The following is a 19,178-nucleotide window of genomic DNA, read 5'->3' as shown; positions in this document are numbered from 1 at the left end:
TGTGTACACATACATACAAACACACAATGAAGTATAACTGAGCCATAAAAAAAGAATGAGATCTTGCCATTTGCCAAAACAGGGATGGATCTAGAGAGTATTATGTTAAGTGAAATAAGTCAGAAAAAGAAATACCATTCAATTTTGTTTATATGTGGGATCTAAACACAACAAATGAATGAACAAAGAAAATAAGCAAAAACAAACCCATAAATCCAAAAACTGGTGATTGACTGAGGGAATGGGCAAAATGTGTGATGGGGGAGTAGAAGATACAGGCCTCTAGTTATGGAATGAATAAGTCACAAGGATGAAAAGGCACATCATAAGGAATATAGTCAGTGATTGTGTAACAGCATTATATATACCGTGACAGCTATACTTGTGATGAGCACAGCATACCATAGAGAGTTGTGGAATCACTATGTTGTACCCCTGAAAATAATGTAACATTATGCATCAACTACACTTCAATTAAAAAAAAAAAAAGATACTGCATACAAGAAATAAAAACAGATGTAAAAAATAAAGAACACAGAGTATAATAGACTTCAGAAATTTAAGTGAAGGGTTAGAAGACAAAGTAAGGAACTGCCTCAGAAAGTGGGAAAAAAAAAACCAGATAAACACAAAATATTAAAAATTGGAAAATTAGTTCAAAAGTCCAATATACAAATAAAAAACCATACAGAAAAATAACAGAACTAAGCAAATCATCAAAGAAATAATCAAAAAAAATTTTACCATTAACTGAACTTATGTTCCCTAACATGATTTACCAAATCAAAAGGGCCACTGTGTGCCCTTTACAATGAGTGAGGGGAAACATGCTACCATGAAAAATATCAGAAATAACCTGGATAAAAAAACAAAAACAAAAAAAAAACCACAAAATCCAGAGAAAACAATCACACACAAAGTATTAGAAATCAGAACTTTACTGGATCTCTAACAGAAACACTGAACCTAAAAAGCAAATCACCAAAATTCTGAAAGAAAATGATTTCCAGGGGCACCTGGGTGGCTCAGTCAGTTAAGCGTCTGCCTTCAGCTCAGGTCATGATCCCAGGGCCCTGGGATGGAGCCGAGCATCGGGCTCCCTGCTCAGTGGAAAGCCTACTTCTCCCTCTCCCTCTGCCCCTCCCCACTGCTCCTGCGCTCTCTCCCCAGGCTGTCTCTCAAATAAATAAATAAAATCTTTAAAAAAAAAAAAAATTATTTCCAACCAAGAATTCTATAGTCAGCCAAACTACTATTCAAGACGGTAAAGCTACCAATTTTATCAAACATGCAAAATCTTTAAAAAATTATTTCTCACGCACCATTTCCTATGAAGCTACTAGAGGTACCCACTGAAACAAAATAAACAATTAAAGATGAAACGGGGGAATGAAGCATTATAAAATAGAATCCAAAATAAAGAAATAAAGAAACTCCCCCAAGACGATAGTGAGAGAAAGATCCAGGCCTAAAGAGAAACCAGCCCAAATGACAGCAGGGAGATGGTACCCAGAAGGTCTACTAGTTTAAAAAGGAAAGGAGGAAGAAGGAAAAATGGAAGAGGAGGGAGAGGAGGAGGCAGAAGGGAGAGAAGAGGGAAGAAGAGAGAAGGACAGAGGGGGAGGGGAAGATGGAAAGAGAGGAGGAGAAAAAAAGGGAGAGGAGGGAGAGAGGAAAAGGAAAAGGGAATTAATTGAAAATTTTATTAACAGACTACCTGATTCATTAATCTTTTGGAAGATTTTTTTTTTAAGATTTTATTTATTTATTTGACAGAGGTAGAGTAACCACAAGTAGAGGGAGCAACAGGGAGAGGGAGAGGGAGAAGCAGGCTCCCCACTGAGTGGGGAGAAGCCACCTAGGCACCCCAATCATTTGGAAGATTATATGAAGCAGCTAGAGGATATACAAAGATTTAGCCTTAGATAAAGAATATAAGAAGATGCCTGGATGGCTCAGTCAGTTAAGCATCTGCCTTTGGCTCAGGTCATGGTCCCAGGACCGGGGATCAAGTCCCACATTGGGCACCTTGCTCAGAGGGGAGCCTGCTTCTCCCTCTGCCTGTCATTCCCCCTGCTTGTGCTCGCTCATGCTCTCTCTCTCTCTCTCTGACAAATAAAGTCTTAAAAAATAAATAAAATCTTAAAAGAAAGTATTAAAAAAAAAAGAATACAAAGAAAATGAAAATACGATTAATCCCAGGGAAATAAAAAAAATACAAGCAAACAATCAGTATACTTTTGGCTCACAAATAAATATTTAAATAGTAATAATAGTGTAAATATTACTGTTTAACACCACTGATTTAATGAAAATTTGTGATATACTGAAAGGCAACTACTAAAACTGATATGTCAAGAATAGCTGCTTATAGGGGCACCTGGCTGGCTCAGTTGGTAGAGCACACAACTCTTAATCCTGGGATTGAGCTCAAACCCCATACCAGGTTTGGAGATTACTAAGAAAAATAAACTTGAGGGGTGCCTGGGTGATTCAGTTGGTTAAGTATCTGCCTTCAGCTTAGGTCATAATCCCAGGGTCCTAGGATCAAGCCCCATGTCAGGCTCCTTGCTCAGTGGGAAGCCTGCTTCTCCCTCTCCCTGCTATTCCACCTGCTTGTGCTCTCTCTCTCTAAAAAATAAATAATCTTAAAAAAAAAAAATACGCAAGTAAATACCAGAAGGAGCAGCCAAAAGAGCCTGCTTCTGAAGAATGAGATTAGGGTTCAAGAGTCAAGCAGCAAGGTACTGCTTTATTTGTGTGAGAGAAGTTTTCGGAATACCTGACTTTGACTATGCATTTATCACTTTGATAAACACAGAAATTATATCTTAAAAAAAAAAAATTAAATCTGATCTAAAAAAGGAATAAATAGATACCATATGCTGGGCAAGGTATCAATACATTCCTATGATTCCATTTCTCTTACTAGTTGCATAGGCAGGTTAGAAAAGAATAAAACAAGTATTAAGCACATACTTCATGTCAGACATGCTAGGCTTTTCTCATAGTAAAAGAAGAATCAAGGGCGCCTGGGTGGCTCAGTTGGTTAAGCGACTGCCTTCGGCTCAGGTCATGATCCTGGAGTCCCGGGATCGAGTCCCGCATCCGGCTCCCTGCTCAGCGGGGAGTCTACTTCTCCCTCTGACCCTACCCCCCTCTCATGCTCTCTCTATCTCATTCTCTCTCTCAAATAAAAAATAAATAAATAAATAAATAAGAAGAATCAAGAGAGATAACAGAAATTGGCCATTTACTATTTTATCTATGGTGGTAAGCACTAAATCTGTTAACTTTCTAAAAGCACCTCTTTTAAAGCTACAAAGGCAAATATTAGATATGAATCAGCAATAGGAGAAAAAATGCTAGCAGATGGTTAACTCTGAAGGCATTCCATTAAAGTATACAAGCTAAACAGCTTGCACAGAAATAAAATTATGAAATTTTAAAACTGCAACTGCCTCTTGCACTCAGAAATCAAAGATAAATAACTTTGAAAGCAATTTTTAATTATGTAGATAAAGGTTAATCTCCAGGTAGCAGAAATAAAAAAGAAAAGCTAAAAAGATGAACATTAGGGGGCACCTGGGTGGCTCAGTTGGTTGGGTGACTGCCTCCGGCTCGGGTCATGGTCCCAGGGTCCTGGGATCGAGCCCCGCATCGGGCTCCCTGCTCGGCGGGGAGTCTGCTTCTCCCTCTGACCCTCCCCCCTCTCGTGTGTTCTCTCTCATTCTCTCTCTCTAAAATGAATAAATAAAATCTTTAAAAAAAAAAAAAAAAAGATGAACATTAGTTGAAGCTATGGCAGTCAATGAAGATATCAGATCTAATATTCACCCCTAGAGATTGGAACTGACTATCACACTAGCACAGACCCTAGACACACAGACAAAAAAAGTTCTAACTGGGTTCCCTGCACAAGGATAGGAGCTGTTAAGGGCCTATTATACAACCAAAGGGGAATTTATTAGAGAAAAACATGGCCTAGACCAGTTAAGACTAGAGAAGCTGCACTGAAGTGAGATGCTAGTTCTGGACATAAGTAGAGGGGTCACTCTAGAAAAACCAGAAATTCAAGCCTACACTGAGAGAGTGTGGGGCCCAAAATCCATTATCTAAAGGGTACCAGATTCCAGTCAAGAAACAAATTTAAAAATTAGTCTGGAGCAGTGAACTTCAGCAGGCAAAATCTGACAGAGTTGGCTGGTTACCACCCCAAAACCATTCTACCGTTCTTCCCTCCTAACAAAACACCAATTTTATTCAGTTCTTCAACTGACCCATATTTTGAAGTCTAACAATTAAAAGCCAGTAAAACTAAGCATAACTTGTTGACTGGGACTTCAGGAAAACGTTAAGAGAAGAAGTCAGCTGGGAGGAAAACCACTTTTAACTTTACCATCCCCCCCCTTCTGCCTGGAACTTCTTTCTGCAGGTCACAATGACTGAAGTTCCAGCTGCCATGCTCTGACTGTGGGACAACCCTGAAAATGAAAACCATGTGCTAAGGTTGGCATAATAGGAAGACAAAAAAAAAAGCCTGACCCCAATTGATGTCACAGAGTTGTCAAAAAGTTTTAAAAGGCCTTTTGAACTCCTTTTAAATGAAAGAATTTGTAAATTTGTAAATTCCTAATTTGCAGAAGCTACCGTAATCTGATCTTTGTTAGGGGGCAAACATGGTTCTTCAGAGACCGCAAACGCACAAACTCCCCACAGCAACATCTTCACTGTGTTCCTAGAGGAACAGGAATCCAAAGAAGACAACTCCTGAGCATTAGCTCATAACCAAAAATTACAAATTACATGAAGATGTCTACCACCAGAGTTAACAAAACAAATGAAAGAATTCTAAACTCTCTGAAGTATTAAAGTAAGGTTTTTTTAGTAATCTCTATGCCCAATGTGGAACTTGAACTCAAGACTGTGAGATCAAGAGTCGCATGCTCCACCAAGTGACCCAGCCAGGTGCCCCTAAAATAAGTGTCTTAAATGTTCAAATAATAAAGGAATATCATCCATAAGGCAAAAATAGCAAAATATTATGGGGAAAAAGGGCAAATTGAAAAATAAAATAGAAATTGTAGGTATGATTTACTCAGAAAAGAAATTCAATGACTGGGTTAACAATAAGCGTAAATTTCAAGACAGAGCTAAAGAGATTATCCATAATGGAGAGAGAAAATAGAAAATACAAAAGAGAAATTAAAAGCCATAAAGAGGGGTGCCTGGGTGGCTCAGTCCATTAAGCGTCTGCCTTCGGTTCAGGTCATGATCCCAGGATCCCGGGATTGAGCCCAACGTCGGGCTCCCTGCTCAGCGGGGAGTCTGTTTCTCCCTCTCCCTGCTCTTGCTTGTGTGCGAGCTCACTCTCTCTCGCTCTCTCTCTCCCTCTCAAATAAAATCTTCTAAAAAAATTTTTTAGGGCGCCTGGGTGGCTCAGTTGGTTAAGCGACTGCCTTCAGCTCAGGTCATGATCCTGGAGTCCCTGGATCGAGTCCCGCATCGGGCTCCCTGCTCAGCAGGGAGTCTGCTTCTCCCTCTGACCCTCCCCCCTCTCATGTGCTCTCTCTCATTCTCTCTCTCTCAAATAAATAAATAAAATCTTTAAAAAAAAAAAATTTTTTAAATAACAAAATACATGAAGAAAAGAACAAGAATCCCAAGCATACACCTAAGTAACAGTTCCAGAAAAAAATTAAATGAGGTGATACCTGAAGAAAGAGCAGAAAATTTTCAAAGATGAAAAAAAACATTGAGTCCACAGAATGAAAAAGCAAATCAACTTCGAAGCAGGATAAGCACTATGTCAACAGATTTTCTGTTTACCACAATTAGACACCAGAAGACAAACTAGAATAAGATCTTTACTTACAGGAAAACAACTATGACTCTAGAACTCAAACTAGCATAGATGAGAGCAAAATAATAACATTCTAGACATAAAAAGACTAATATAGCTTGCTTACTACTTAGTAGTCAAAGACTCTGGAGGAGAACACTAGAACTGTGTAATTAAAAAAAAAAAAAAGGAAATGACCCATAAAGCAGCAAGGGAAACAAACAGTTGAGCAAAACTTCAGTAATCTTAGGTCTAAATTACAAATACCTATTAAAAAACAACTGGGGCGCCTGGGTGGCTTAGTCGGTTAAGCATCTGCCTTTAGCTCAGGTCATGATCCCAGGGTCCTGGGATGGAGCCCTGCATCGGGCTCCCTGCTCAGCGGGGAGTCTGCTTCTCCCTCTGCCCCTCTCCCAGCTCCTTTTCTCTCTCCCTCACTCTCTCTCTCAAATAAATAAAATCTTCAAAAAAAATAAATTTAAAAATGAAATTTAAAAAACACACACACAGCTACTAATTTGGGAAATTAAAAGGAAGGTGGGTGCTCGCTTCGGCAGCACATATACTAAAAAAAAAAAGGAAGGTGGAATTTGGGGTCAGTTAAGCGTCCGACTCTTGATTTCATCTCAGGTCATGATCTCAGGGTTGTGAGATTGAGCCCCACATCCAATTCATGCTGGGAGTGGCGCCTGCTTGGGATTCTCTCTCTCCTTCTCACCCTCCCCCCTTCAAACAAATAAATAAATCAGATGGAATTAAAATACAGACAATAATAGATTTTCCTAGGGAAAGATGGGAATACAAGGAATCCTGAGATTTTGGTTGTATTACTTTTTGACTCATTTAAAATACAAAGTATGCACATTAAAACTTTAGGGCAATCACTAACAGAAAAGAAGTAGAATATATACTCTCCAAATCAACACAGGATTAAAAAAGAAAAAAAAAAGGAACAGAGGCACCTGGGTGGCTCAGTCAGTTAAGCATCTGCCTTCGGCTCAGGTCATGATCCCAGAATCTCGGGATCAAACCCCGCCATCGGGCTCCCTGCTCAGCAGGGAGTCTGCTTCTCCCTCTGCCCCTCACCCCACTTGTGTTCTCTCTGTCTCTCTCTCAAATAAATAAATAAAATCCTTAAAAAAATGTTTAAAATAAAAAGGAATAAAGAACATTCAATCACTCCAACTGAAGGAAAAGTGAAAGAAAAAAGGCATGGTAAATAGAAAACAGAAAATAAAACTTTTGAAATAAGCCCAAATATACCAGTCACTATTATAACCGCAAACAAATTAAAACCTGCCTATTAATACAGACTCTCAGACTATATTTTTTAAAAACACGAAGCTTTCTGGGACACCTGGGTGGCTCAGTTGGTTAAGCATCCGACTCCTAATTTGATTTCAGCTCAGCTCATGATCTCACTACTGTGAGATCGAGCCCAAGGGGCTCCGCACTGGGCATGGAGCTGTTTGAGATCCTTTCTCTCTCCCTCTCCTTCTGCCCCACCCCCCACTATCTCTTTAAAAAAAATAAACAAAAACACCAAGCTTCATTATGTCTACGTTTATGTTCACTGCAGCACTATTTGTGATTGTGAAAAATCAGAAACCTAAATGACAATCAATAAATTAAATTTAAAAACAAAAATTAAAAAAGGAAATTAAATTGTGGTACATTGTGACAAAACACTAAAAAGCAGATAAAAAGAATGAACTAAATCAGTATGTATTAATGCAGCTATATCACAAGTTGCAGAACATATATACAATATGATGCCATTCCTATAATACTAAATGATATTTATAAATACACACATGCAATATAAAAACATAGACCGTGAGATACACATACACACAAATACACACACACACACACACAGGAATATTATTTGGTCATAAAAAAGAAGAAAATCATGCTGTTAGCAACAACACAGATGGAAGGCATTACGCTAAGTGAAACAAATTAGACAAATACAGATCTTCCTCAGCGTACAATGGAGTTATGTCCCAATAAACCCGTAAGTTGAAAATATCGTAAGTTGAAAATGTATTTAATACACCTAACCTACCAAATATCATAGCCTAGCCTAGTGTGAAATGTGCTCACAACACTTAGCTTACAGCTGAGCAAAATCATCTTAACACAGATCCTATTTTATAATAAAGTGTTGAATACCTTATGTAATTTATTGACGACTGCACTGGAAGTGAAAAACAGAGTGCTTGTAAGGGTAGAGAATGGTCCTAAGCTATCTGTTGTTTGCCCTCCTGATTGAGTTGGCAGCTGACTGGCAGCGCTGGCTAGCTGCCACTGCCCAGCATCACAAGCATATTATACTGTGTATCACTAGTCTGGGAAAAGATCAAAAAATAAGATTTGCAATATGGTTTCTTCTGAATACATACTGCTTTCACAGCACTGTAAAGTCAAAAAATCCTAAGTCAGAGGTCCATCTGTACTATACGACCTCACTTATGTTTGGAATCTAAAAGAACCGGTCTCATAGAAACAGAAAACTGAGTGGCGGTTGCCAAAGGCAGTGGATGGTGGGTGGGGAAAAGGTGTGTGGTGGTTGATCAAAAGGTAAAAACTTTCAGTTATACGGTAAGTTCTGGGAGTGGAATATATAGCATGGTGACTATAATTAACAATACTGTGGGCGCCTGGGTGGCTCAGTTGGTTAAGCGACTGCCTTCGGCTCAGGTCATGATCCTGGAGTCCCGGGATCGAGTCCCGCATCGGGCTCCCTGCTCGGCAGGGAGTCTGCTTCTCCCTCTGACCCTCCTCCCTCTCATGCTCTCTGTCTCTCATTCTGTCTCAAATAAATAAAAAAAAAAAAAACAATACTGTATTGTGTATATGAAAGTTCTGTGTATAAGTAAGCTTTACACCCAACATGGGGCTTGAACTCACAACCGTGAGATTAAGAGTCCTATACTCTACCAACTGAGCCAACCAGGTGCCCCAAGAATAAATCTTAAAAGTTCTCATCAAGGGGTGCCTGGGTGGCTCAGTCGTTAAGTGTCTGCCTTTGGCTCAGGTCATGATCCCAGGGTCCTGGGACTGAGCCCTGAGCAGGAAGCCTGCTTCTCCCTCTCCCACTCCCCCTGCTTATGTTCCCTCCCTCGCTGTGTCTCCATCAAACAAATAAAATCTTTAAAAAAAAAAAATAGTTCTCATCAAAAGAAAATTGCAAGGGCACCTGGGTGCCTCAGTTGGTTAAGTATCTGCCTTTGGCTCAGGTCATCATCCCAGGGTCCTAGGATCAAATCCCAAGGCGGGCTCCCTGCTCAGGGGGGAGCCTGCTTCTGCCTCTCCCTCTGTCCCTCCTCCCCACCCACCCAACCCACCCTACCCACCCTACCCCATTCGTGCTCTCTCTTGCTACCTGTCTCAAATAAATAAAATCTTAAAAAAAAAAAAAATTGTAACTATGTGAGAACAGATGTTAACTAAACTCATTTTAGTAATCATTCTGCAATATATGTATATATATATGTATCAAATCATTACATTGTATACCTTAAATCAATACAATGTTATAGGTCGATTATATCCCAATGAAACTGGAAAGAAAAAAGAGATGGTCCTAATAGACACTAAAAGGATAATGGATGACTCAGACTGGGGAGAGTACAAAAGTATTTCAACTTAATTTTTTTATTTATTATTTTAAGAAGAAGGCAAGATTTGGGGCAAATATGAAGAATCCACCTTAGTTCCCCGGGTAGGGAATATTTATTATATGTTCTATATCCATACCTATTTATAACAAATATATATTAATATAATTTTACTCAATAAAATTAAATGTAAATACATAATACACTTAAGTATATAGTTCAGATGGTTTTAAAGATTTATAGTGACTTTTTTTGCATTATGTATTTTCATTAAGCAAAAATTAAAAAATAAAATGTGGGGGAGCCAGGGTGGCTCAGAGTCAGTTAAGCATCTGCCTTCAGCTCAGGTCATGATCCCAGGAGGTCCTGAGATCGAGCCCCACATTGGGCTCCTTGATCAGCGCCTGCTTCTCCCTCTGCCTGCCACTCCCCCTGCTTGTGCTCTCTCTCTCCCTATGTCAAATAAATAAAATCTTAAAAAAAAAACAAAATGTGCAAACCCTAGGTCAATCCCTGAAATTTTGATTTACATTTCATCCAGCAGTTCTTCCCTGACAATGGTAAGCCAGGAAGAACTACAATAAAAAGAGGCAGAACAGTAGGAAAAAGTTACATCTCACCTCCTGTAGAAAATAGTCTTTTCATTTAGAGCTAGAATAGCAATACCTAAATAATGCAAATTCCTTTTTTTTTTTTTTAAAGATTTTATTTATTTATTTGACAGAGAGAGACACAGCGAGAGAGAGAGCACAAGCAGGGGGAGTGGGAGAGGGAGAAGCAGGCTTCCCGCCGAGCAGGGAGCCTGATGCGGGGCTCGATCCCAGGACCCTGGGATCATGACCTGAGCCGAAGGCAGATGCTTAACGACTGAGCCACCCAGGCGCCCCTAAATAATGCAAATTCTTAATGGGCTTTTGGCCATTTTTTTTTTTTCCACAATCCACTCACCATGTTTTCAAAGTAGAATATTTAAAACCTAACATATCCTCTTTATCCCATTAAAAGATTATAAATATATATTATTTCTAGTAAATCTCTTCAGCCTGTGGTAATTAAGAACAAATACTCATTAAATACAAAATAGTCATCAGAGTTTTAACCTCTAACCAGCAGACAGTGGTTCCCAAACAGTTTTAAGGCCTAATAAAATATCTTCAGCATGGGGCGCCTGGGTGGCTCAGTCGGTTAAGCGCCTGCCTTCAGCTCAGGTCATGATCTCAGGGTCCTGGGATCGAGCCCCAGTCGGGCTCCCTGCTCAGCGCGGAGTCTGCTTCTCCCTCCCCTCTGCCTCTCCCCCTACTTGTGCACTCTCCCTCTCTCCTTCTCTCTCTCAAATGAATAAAATCTTTAAAAAAAAATCTTCAGCAAAAATACATGTTCACTTGAGGTAAATGAAGCAATTCAAGTGTTTTGTTTTGTTTTTAAACATTTTATTTATTTGACAGAGAGGACGAGAGAGCACAAGCAGGAGGAGCAATAGAGATAGAAGGAGAAGCAGGCTTCCTGCCCGACCAAGGAGCCTGATGTGGGGCTCGATCCCAGGACCTTGGGATCATGACTGGAGCCGAAGGCAGATGCTCAACCATGTGAGCCACCCAGAAGCCCCATCAAGTGCTTTTTCTGAACAATGAATGCCTACCTACAAAGAGTTTCCCTTAAAAACCAACAAAATTCGGGGCACCTGGGTGGCTCAGTCATTAAGCGTCTGCCTTCGGCTCAGGTCATGATCCCAGGGTCCTGGGATCGAACCCCGCATCGGGCTCCCTGCTCAGCGGGAAGCCTGCTTCTCCCTCTCCCACTCCCCCTGCTTGTGTTCCTTCTCTTGCTGCGTCTCTCTGTCAAATAAAATCTTTAAAAAAAAAAAAAAAAGAAGAAGTTCAAATGTTTGTTTTCTACCTCTGTCAAATTCTCTAGCCAACACCAAAAAGAAGGAACTATCACACTGCAAATGGTAATACTTTTATATGATTAATGAAAATTAAATCTATTTCTCCCTGTTATTTCCAGAAGTTCAATTGAAAAAAAAACGCTTTGGACCACAAAGAATAAACATACCTCCCTCATGACTACAAGAAGTTTACAAAAGTGTTCAGAAAGAAGGTAGCCAGACAAGTAAGAAAGGAAAATTTTTATGTTGCTTTGCCAAAAGAACTGAATGTGTGAAAATACTGAGCATTCAAAGTTAAACTATACACATGCAGATGTAGTAAAAAGAATACAGTGGTTAAACTCTTGTGTTTTTTTATTCATTAAGCAGAACCTAGCAGAATTATCACCTTAACTTCCTTATGTTCTACTGCCAATTTAACCCTTCAAAACAGTAGGTAGAACTAAAGCCCAAATACAACTTTATGTTTTATCCATTCAAAGTATCCCTCAACAAATACTTATGTGGTTCAATTTGTTTTTCACAGTTTATAAAATTGGTTTAAAACTGTTAAGTCAATATTTGGCCCAAATTCAATATTTGAACAAAAAACTGAAAACCCTTCAAACTGAAACTAAATGTGTAGCATCCTAAGCTACTCACTGAAGTTGTTTTTCTTTTTCATTGAAGTATTTTAATGTTTTTGATAAACAGTTCTTACCACTCTGGCTGCTCTCTCCTGAGATTCACATTTCCTGCAAAACCATGGTCCAGTGGGTACTTGAACAATGCCATAGCAAGCTATTGGGAAATAAAAGATTTTAAAGTATGTTAAAATTTTTTAAATTATGGAAAATCAAATACCCTTTCAAAGCCCTCAATTACCTCTCAGACTATACATATAAAAATACACGTTTTGCAAAGAATGAAAACATTTTATATTTTTATTTATCACTTATGTTACCACCTAATAAAAATTTTATGACATTTTGGGGTTTAAGATTTTATTTATTTGAGAGAGAGAGATAAAAAGAGAGAGAGCAGGAACAGTGGGGAGAGGGCAAAGCAGGCTCCCCGCTGAACAGGGAGCCCAACATGGGGCTCAATCCCAGGACCTGGGATCATGACCTGATCTAAAGGCAGATGCTTAACGAACTGAGCTACCCAGGCACTCCTGTATGACATTTTAATAAAAACATTAAAAGACCAGCCTTTTGTTATTTTAGATAAGCATAAGCACTACAAATTATACTTATTATTTTATGATAGGAAGAATAGAGTAAAATTTAACAGATTTTTTTACAAAGAATAACTCAGAAATTCATTCCTATATCCTGCAATTTAAATAGCAAGCATTTTATTTTTTAAAGATTTTATTTATTTATTTGTCAGAGAGAGAGGTAGAGAGAGCACAAGCAGGGGGAGTGGCAGGCAGAGGGAGAAGCAGGCTCCCCGCTGAGCAAGGAGCCCCATACGGGACTCATCCCAAGACCCTGGGATCATGACCCAAGCCATAGGCAGATGCTTAACCGACTGAGCCACCCAGGCGTCCCAAATAGCAAGCATTTTAGATAAGTCTAATAAAAATAATTCCAAATCACCTGTCAAAATAAGCAAAAAATATTGCAGAAAAGAAAATGAAATGTATTGTTAAGCGTGACATGCTTCCATTTGTATAAATTGTCCAGAATAAGCAAATCAATAGATAGAAAGTACACTAGTGGTTCCCTAGTGTTGGGAGTTGGGGAGAAACGGAGAGTAACTGTTAACGGGTCCAAGGTTTCTTGTTAGGTTGATGAATATGTTCTAAAATTGGGGTGCCTGGAGGGTGGAAGGGATGGGGTGGCTGGGTGATAGACATTGGGGAAGATATGCGTTGTGGTGAGCGCTGTGTATTGTGTAAGACTTATGAATCACAGACCTGTACCCCTGAAACAAAAATTAAAAAATAAAATTGGGGCGCCTGAGTGGCTCAGTCGGTTAAGAATCCGACTCCGGGGGGCGCCTGGGTGGCTCAGACAGTTAAGCGTCCACCTTTGGCCCTGCGTCATGATCCCAGGGTCCTGGGATGGAGCCCCACATAGGGCTCCGGAGCCTGCCCCTCCCTCTCCCTCTGCCTGCTGCTTCCCCCGCTTGTACTCTCTCTCTCTGTCAAAAATAAATAAAATCGTTAAAAAAAAAAAAAAAAGAATCCGACTCCTGATTTCGCCTCAGGTCATGATCTCAGGGTTGTGAGACTGAGCCCTGCCACCTGCTCGGTGCTGGGCATGGAGTCTGCTTAGGATTCTCTCTCCACCACTGTACCCCCACCCCTCCCTCTCTTAAAAAAAAAAAAAAAAAAAGAGAGAGAGAGAAAGAAAAAAGAAAATGTTCTAGAACTGTGTGGTAATTAGATACAAAACTCTGCGAATGTACTAAAACCAGTGAATTGTACACTTTGAGTGGGTGAATTCTCTGGTATGTGAATCACATCTCAATAAAGCCATTATTTTAAAAAGCACAAATTTATTTCTAAAAATATGATGTGAATGTTCCAATAAGTGATTTCAATAGATCTAAATCTCACTCCAGTTTAAAAAATAAAAAAAATTTTGATATTTAACTAACTCAAAGTTGAATTTTCCCAAAAACCTAGAACACTAATAACCAACTGACATTTTTGCATGAGTTTGCTCAGAGGAAGCTTGAAATATCTTAAATACTGGAAAGCACTAAAATATAAAACCAGCACAAATTTTTAAAACTCCAAAAGCTAAACTTGCAATTCCTTTTAAAATTTGTAAACATGTCAGTGTAAAAATGTCCTATCAGTCAAGAAACACTGCATCAATGTCCAAAAACTTTTATTTTAACCCAGAAGTACTACTTCTTGTCAAGAAAACTTAAAGTTTAAATGAGTGTTTTCTATACTAAGAGACGACTTTACTGATTGAAACCTGGCAATTTAGAATCCAATTCCTAAGAAATACCTCCACAAATGCCAATGAACACTGATGGAAACGCTATATATCAGCTCTAAAACCTTAAAAATCAGAATCAACACACATTGTTTTCACTCCTTAAAAGAAGAAAGGTGTGCAACTTTGGTGTTTGTCAAAAAACAAATGAGAATAACTGCACTCTGGTAATTAATCCACTATCTCCTAAGTCTCCCTTACGAATTCTGAGATTTCATTCTATAAAGAATGCACTTTAGACCCTTATGTTCAGGCTTTCTCTCATTCGATAGTATCTAAATATTTGCATCACTCCACGCCAAAATCAAAAATGGGAAGCAGGGCGGGTTGGTGAGTAACAGGGAGAGAAGAGCCACCCAAAAACTATCTAGGTTGTTTCCTTACCACGTGAAACAGAAAAAGTCAGAAACTTTAATGGTCAGAAAACGCTCTTACTAGTGTCCTCGGCTTTCTTGTAATATCCAAAAAACTCACCGAATGGAAACACCCAGAAATAAGCTAAGATGCTCCCCAAGTCACTGGCCGCACCACCACCTCCTCTTCTCTTCAGTTACTTAAGCTGAGGAAGTGGCCAGATGCCGCCTCTACAGCCTCAACACCAGCCCAGGGCAGCTCAGCCAAGCCGCTCCTGCAGCAGCACGACGGCGGCGGCGGAAGGCCACCGTCTTCTCCGCAGGAAGCTCCCAGTCCGCAGCAGCAGCGTCTCCGCCAGAAAGCTTGGGGTGAAGCAGCGGCGCCTCCGCTCCCTAATCTAAAGGGCCCGGGCAAGCGCCCTGCCTCCGCGACCCGCCCCGGCGCAGCGAGTGGCATTCCCGAGCCTGACTCCATGCCACAGGAAGTCTCCAGACACACTGCGGCAGACCGGGGCAGCCAGTGAAGGGGGAGGGGCCTCCACGATCCCAAACCAACCCACCGCCACCGGGACTCCACCGAGGGGCGCACGCCCACCCCCCCGTCGCCCCCGGAGCGCAGACCGCGACCCGCAACGCCCACCCCCCCCCTCGGCCCCCCGCCTCCAACCACCGCCTCAGAAAGTCTCCAGCCCCACGGCTCCGGGCGCAGGCGGCGGCCAAATGACACTTGAGAGAGTGAGCGCAGAATCACATGACAGTCCAGGCCACACGCACTTTCTCCCACATGCACAGCCCACACCCCCTCCGCCCCGCCGCGGACCCTCCGAGTCAATCCCGGGCCGCGGAACGGGGCGGGGGCGGGGGCGGGGCGGGGGGAGGGGCGGCAGGGGAACTGGCAGTTGCTGCCAAGGTGGGGGAAGCGGTGACGGTTGGGAGCAGGCCGAGTTCGGCCCGGCGGGCGGTTGGGTGTTTACCTTGATGCACCGCGACGCTGCAGCCGTGCCCGTCGCAATAAACCAGCGGGTTCTCGGCCCAGCCTCTCTCGTCTGAGCAAACGCAACAGCCTCCAATCATCTCCTTCATACTATGGGAGACCTCGTCCTCCAGTGACACGGGCCGGTCGCTAGAGACCATCTAAGAGGGAGTTGGGGGGGACCATTAAAAAACACATGCAAGCCAATTAGTACTTACCCCCGCAGAGCCACCCGCACCCCCGCTCCCTTCCCTACGTCCCCGGCCCCCGCCCGCCGCTCGGCCGCTCGCTCACTCGGGCTTTGCCGCTCAGTCACTCACGTTCCGCACAGGAGTCAGGAGCCATGTCCTTGCTGACTCCCCCCACCTCCCCTCCACCGCCTCCTCCGCCTCCTCCTCGTCTTCTTCCCTCCCCACCTCCACCCGGCCGCTAACGCTGGAGCCCGGAGAGGGCACACATAATCAAGTAGGCCTCCGCACAGGCGCACTGGGGGGGCTCCCGCTGGGCCAGGGGCAGCCAGGGAGGGGAAGGGGGCTGCGCTTCCTCCTCTGAGCGTCACTCGGCGTGCGCGCCCGCCCTGCGGCCGGCGTGAGGGAGAAGGCCCGGGAGAGGCAAGGCCTGCGTGCGCGCCGCCGCGCCCGGCCCGCCGCCGCGGCCTACCTCCCGGCCCTTCCCCTCCCCCGCGCTGCTCGCAGCCGCCGAGGTGTGCTAGGGGGTGGGGGCGAGTGGAGCTGGCGGCGCGCTGAGGCCGGAACGAGCCAACGAGAGAACGCGGGGGCGCGCACGCGGGGGCGGGGACGTTGGGGCCGTCTGCTGCAGCGCCGGTCGCGCGGGCTGAGCGTGCAAGTCTCGAACGGGCCTCAGAGGGAGGGAGGAAGGGGAGGAGGATGCCGAAGACTGGGAGGGAGGGGTCTTTTATCAGAGGAGCTGGAGGGGACTGATTCACCTGGAGCATCTCCCTGCATTGAGAACCTACCTGCCTTTTCCTCAAGAGCTGGCCCGTGGGTAGCAAGGGTAGGGCAAGTATGCCAGCTTCCAAGAAGGGTGCAGTGAAGCATGGCTTCCTGCAGTTGGCCGCGCTAACTTCACAGTGCTGCTGAAGCTTCTCCACCCATTAAATTCACATCCTGGACTCTACCCAAAGTTCACGCAGTGGAAGTGCCACCAGATCCGCAGCGCATTTACACACCACATTGGCCCCAGTGATAAATGAAAGCGCATCACAGACTGAAGGTCAAAAGCCTGGGTTAGGGTAATACTCAAAGAGGGAACACCAAGGATACCTTCAGGTTGCTGTGTAGGAGTACAAATGGTTGTTAACCAAGAATTAGCAATATAATGTGATGATCTGGAAAATGCAGTAATATGATACCAAAGGATGAAGAAACCCAAGTTCTAGTCAGTCACCAAATGATAACACCATGCGATAGGGGAGTCCAGGTTTGATTGAGGATTTCTCTGATCTGGCTCTGTACTCCAAATGATTTAAGTTGCAGAAAGATGGGAGCTCACTCCTCACATACAAATAGAAAATGGTTTAGGCCTATCTGAATAGATTAATTAGCCAGATACTACGCAGTTTTGGGCTGTAAAATCTTCCACTGTTGCCCTGTCCCCTATGTATCCTTGTAAGCCCAAGATTGATTTTCGGCAAAAAGTGTCTAATTATGAAAGTTTAGCGTGAAATAGGAATATACCTTGTTTAAATGACAAGCATACTTACTAGGTGAATTCATGGCTTTGGTTAATAACTTGCGGGGACAAAATGGTTGTTTAACAGGAATTAGCAATGTAATGTGAAGATCTGGAAAATGCAGTTACTCAGTGCTAAAGGATGAAGGAACCCAAGTTGTCCAAGTCAGTCACCAAAAGATAACTGGTTTAAAAGCATTCCAGAGGCGCCTGGGTGGCTCAGTCGTTAAGCATCTGCCTTCAGCTCAGGTCATGATCCCAGGGTCTTGGGATCGAGCCCCGCATCTGGCTCCCTGCTCCGCGGGAAGCCTGCTTCTCCCTCTCCCAATCCCCCTGCTTGTGTTCCCTCTCTTGCTATGTCTTTCTCTGTCAAATAAATAAAATCTTTTAAAAATAAATAAATAAATAAAAGCATTTCAAATGTTCTCATAAAGAAAAAAAATGGTAGCATGGCTGTTTTTTCCATTTCAAATTAATTGCTAGAAATCTATTTAAGAATTATAATAGATATTACACAATGCAAGCATATGTTAGCAAATATACTCAAACATTCTAAAAGCTAAGTGAGATATCTACAGTAATGGAAATCTACTAAAAGTGTAAGGGAAAATGTACACTAAAGAGACACACAAAAATGAGAATTCTCTTTTAGCTATTAGGTCATTAAGAGAACATTACAAAAAGATTACATACTTATGCAATGCAAATTCTTTTTTGGGGTATGGTAACAATTAATAAATTTCTAAACATATAATAATTATGTTCTTAAAATGCCATTGATATTTGTAAAATTAAAACCACCTTCAAACAAAACTGTATTGTTTTGTGTGTCTTAACTGTATATTTTATCCTTACCCTTTTAGGAGGGATACCAGTTCAACATCCAATTCCTGCTCAGGCTCAGACTTCCAATGAAGAGTAATTTTGAGTTAAAATCAATGTGAAACTTCCCTTCCTAAACACTGCAGTCAAACCTTAATGCACTAAATTATTCAAACATACATTCATTTTATTTTTAATGCACTGGAGCCTAGTTCTTTTAATAGAATTAATTTATATGTTAAGGATTGGTACTTTATCCTATTCTGTAACACTTAATAAAAGAAATATAGGTAAACACTCACTCTTCAAAATAAAACACATTCATCATTCATAAGAGATTTTTGAAATTTAGGAAAATAAAGAAAATACACTATTTCATAAGAACAGGCCTATATACAAAAAACAGCATTTGAAGCAGAAATTTTATTAAAGATGTACATATAAATGTTGACAAAATATGTCAAATTATTTTTAAAAAGTGATATTTAACATGTTAAATGTTGAGGTATGAAAATTATAAGAAAAAATATAATGGGTATAAATAGGCCACTCTAATTTCAACTCACGTACCAGATATAGGACTTTTCTTATATAGCAAAAGTGTAATATTTAATATATTTCTATAAAATATTAAGTGAAAAGGAGAATAATGAACATTATAAAACAGTTCAGTTAATTATTTATTCATGCAGTAAATATTTATTGAACATTTACTGTGAGCCAGGGACTGTTTTGGATACAGGAAATATAGCAGTGAGCAAGTTATATTTGTCCTTTGTGTGAGATATATACCCATTCACACATATCTATCTATCTGTATATATATAGATACATACATACATATACGTGTATATGACAATTGACTGAATATGCTCTCATATCTTAGAATGGATAAAACATGTAAATTGCCTTAATTGTTAAAGTTTAAGTAAGTTTTTAAAAATACATGGTAATAGGGGAAAAAAGGTCCATGGGATTTATAGAATAACCTCATAGAAAAGGACAATTTCAATCTTAAAATAATGTTACTCTTTAAATCTGATTCCTCA

The 19,178-nt window shown here is 41.4% G+C and overlaps 1 protein-coding gene across 13 annotated transcripts in view; it reads right to left on the bottom strand.

Annotated features, from left to right (window-relative positions):
• The window catches only part of MLLT10 (MLLT10 histone lysine methyltransferase DOT1L cofactor), a 210,337-nt gene extending 194,057 nt beyond the window's left edge, over positions 1-16,280 (bottom strand). For 10 of the 13 annotated variants that reach the window (XM_081820713.1, XM_081820717.1, XM_081820716.1 and 7 more), the window contains exons 1-3: positions 15,910-16,042; positions 15,617-15,776; positions 12,054-12,133 (exon numbers count right to left, since the gene is read on the bottom strand). In XM_081820713.1, the coding sequence (XP_081676839.1) occupies positions 12,054-12,133; positions 15,617-15,776 (240 nt within the window). In that variant the 5' untranslated portion in view covers positions 15,910-16,042. Of the gene's footprint in view, positions 1-12,053; positions 12,134-14,763; positions 15,222-15,616; positions 15,777-15,909 lie in introns of those variants that run through there. The other 3 variants (XM_081820715.1, XM_081820714.1, XM_081820723.1) reach the window with 3 other exon arrangements.
• Positions 16,281-19,178: the final 2,898 nt, after the last annotated feature.

Source organism: Leptonychotes weddellii, chromosome 5 (genome assembly GCF_054177405.1).
Source record: "Leptonychotes weddellii isolate Sample4059 chromosome 5, ASM5417740v2, whole genome shotgun sequence".
NCBI classification, from domain to species: domain Eukaryota; kingdom Metazoa; phylum Chordata; class Mammalia; order Carnivora; family Phocidae; genus Leptonychotes; species Leptonychotes weddellii.
Note: the sequence above shows the minus strand (reverse complement) of the source record. Positions and strands in the feature narration are given on the sequence as shown.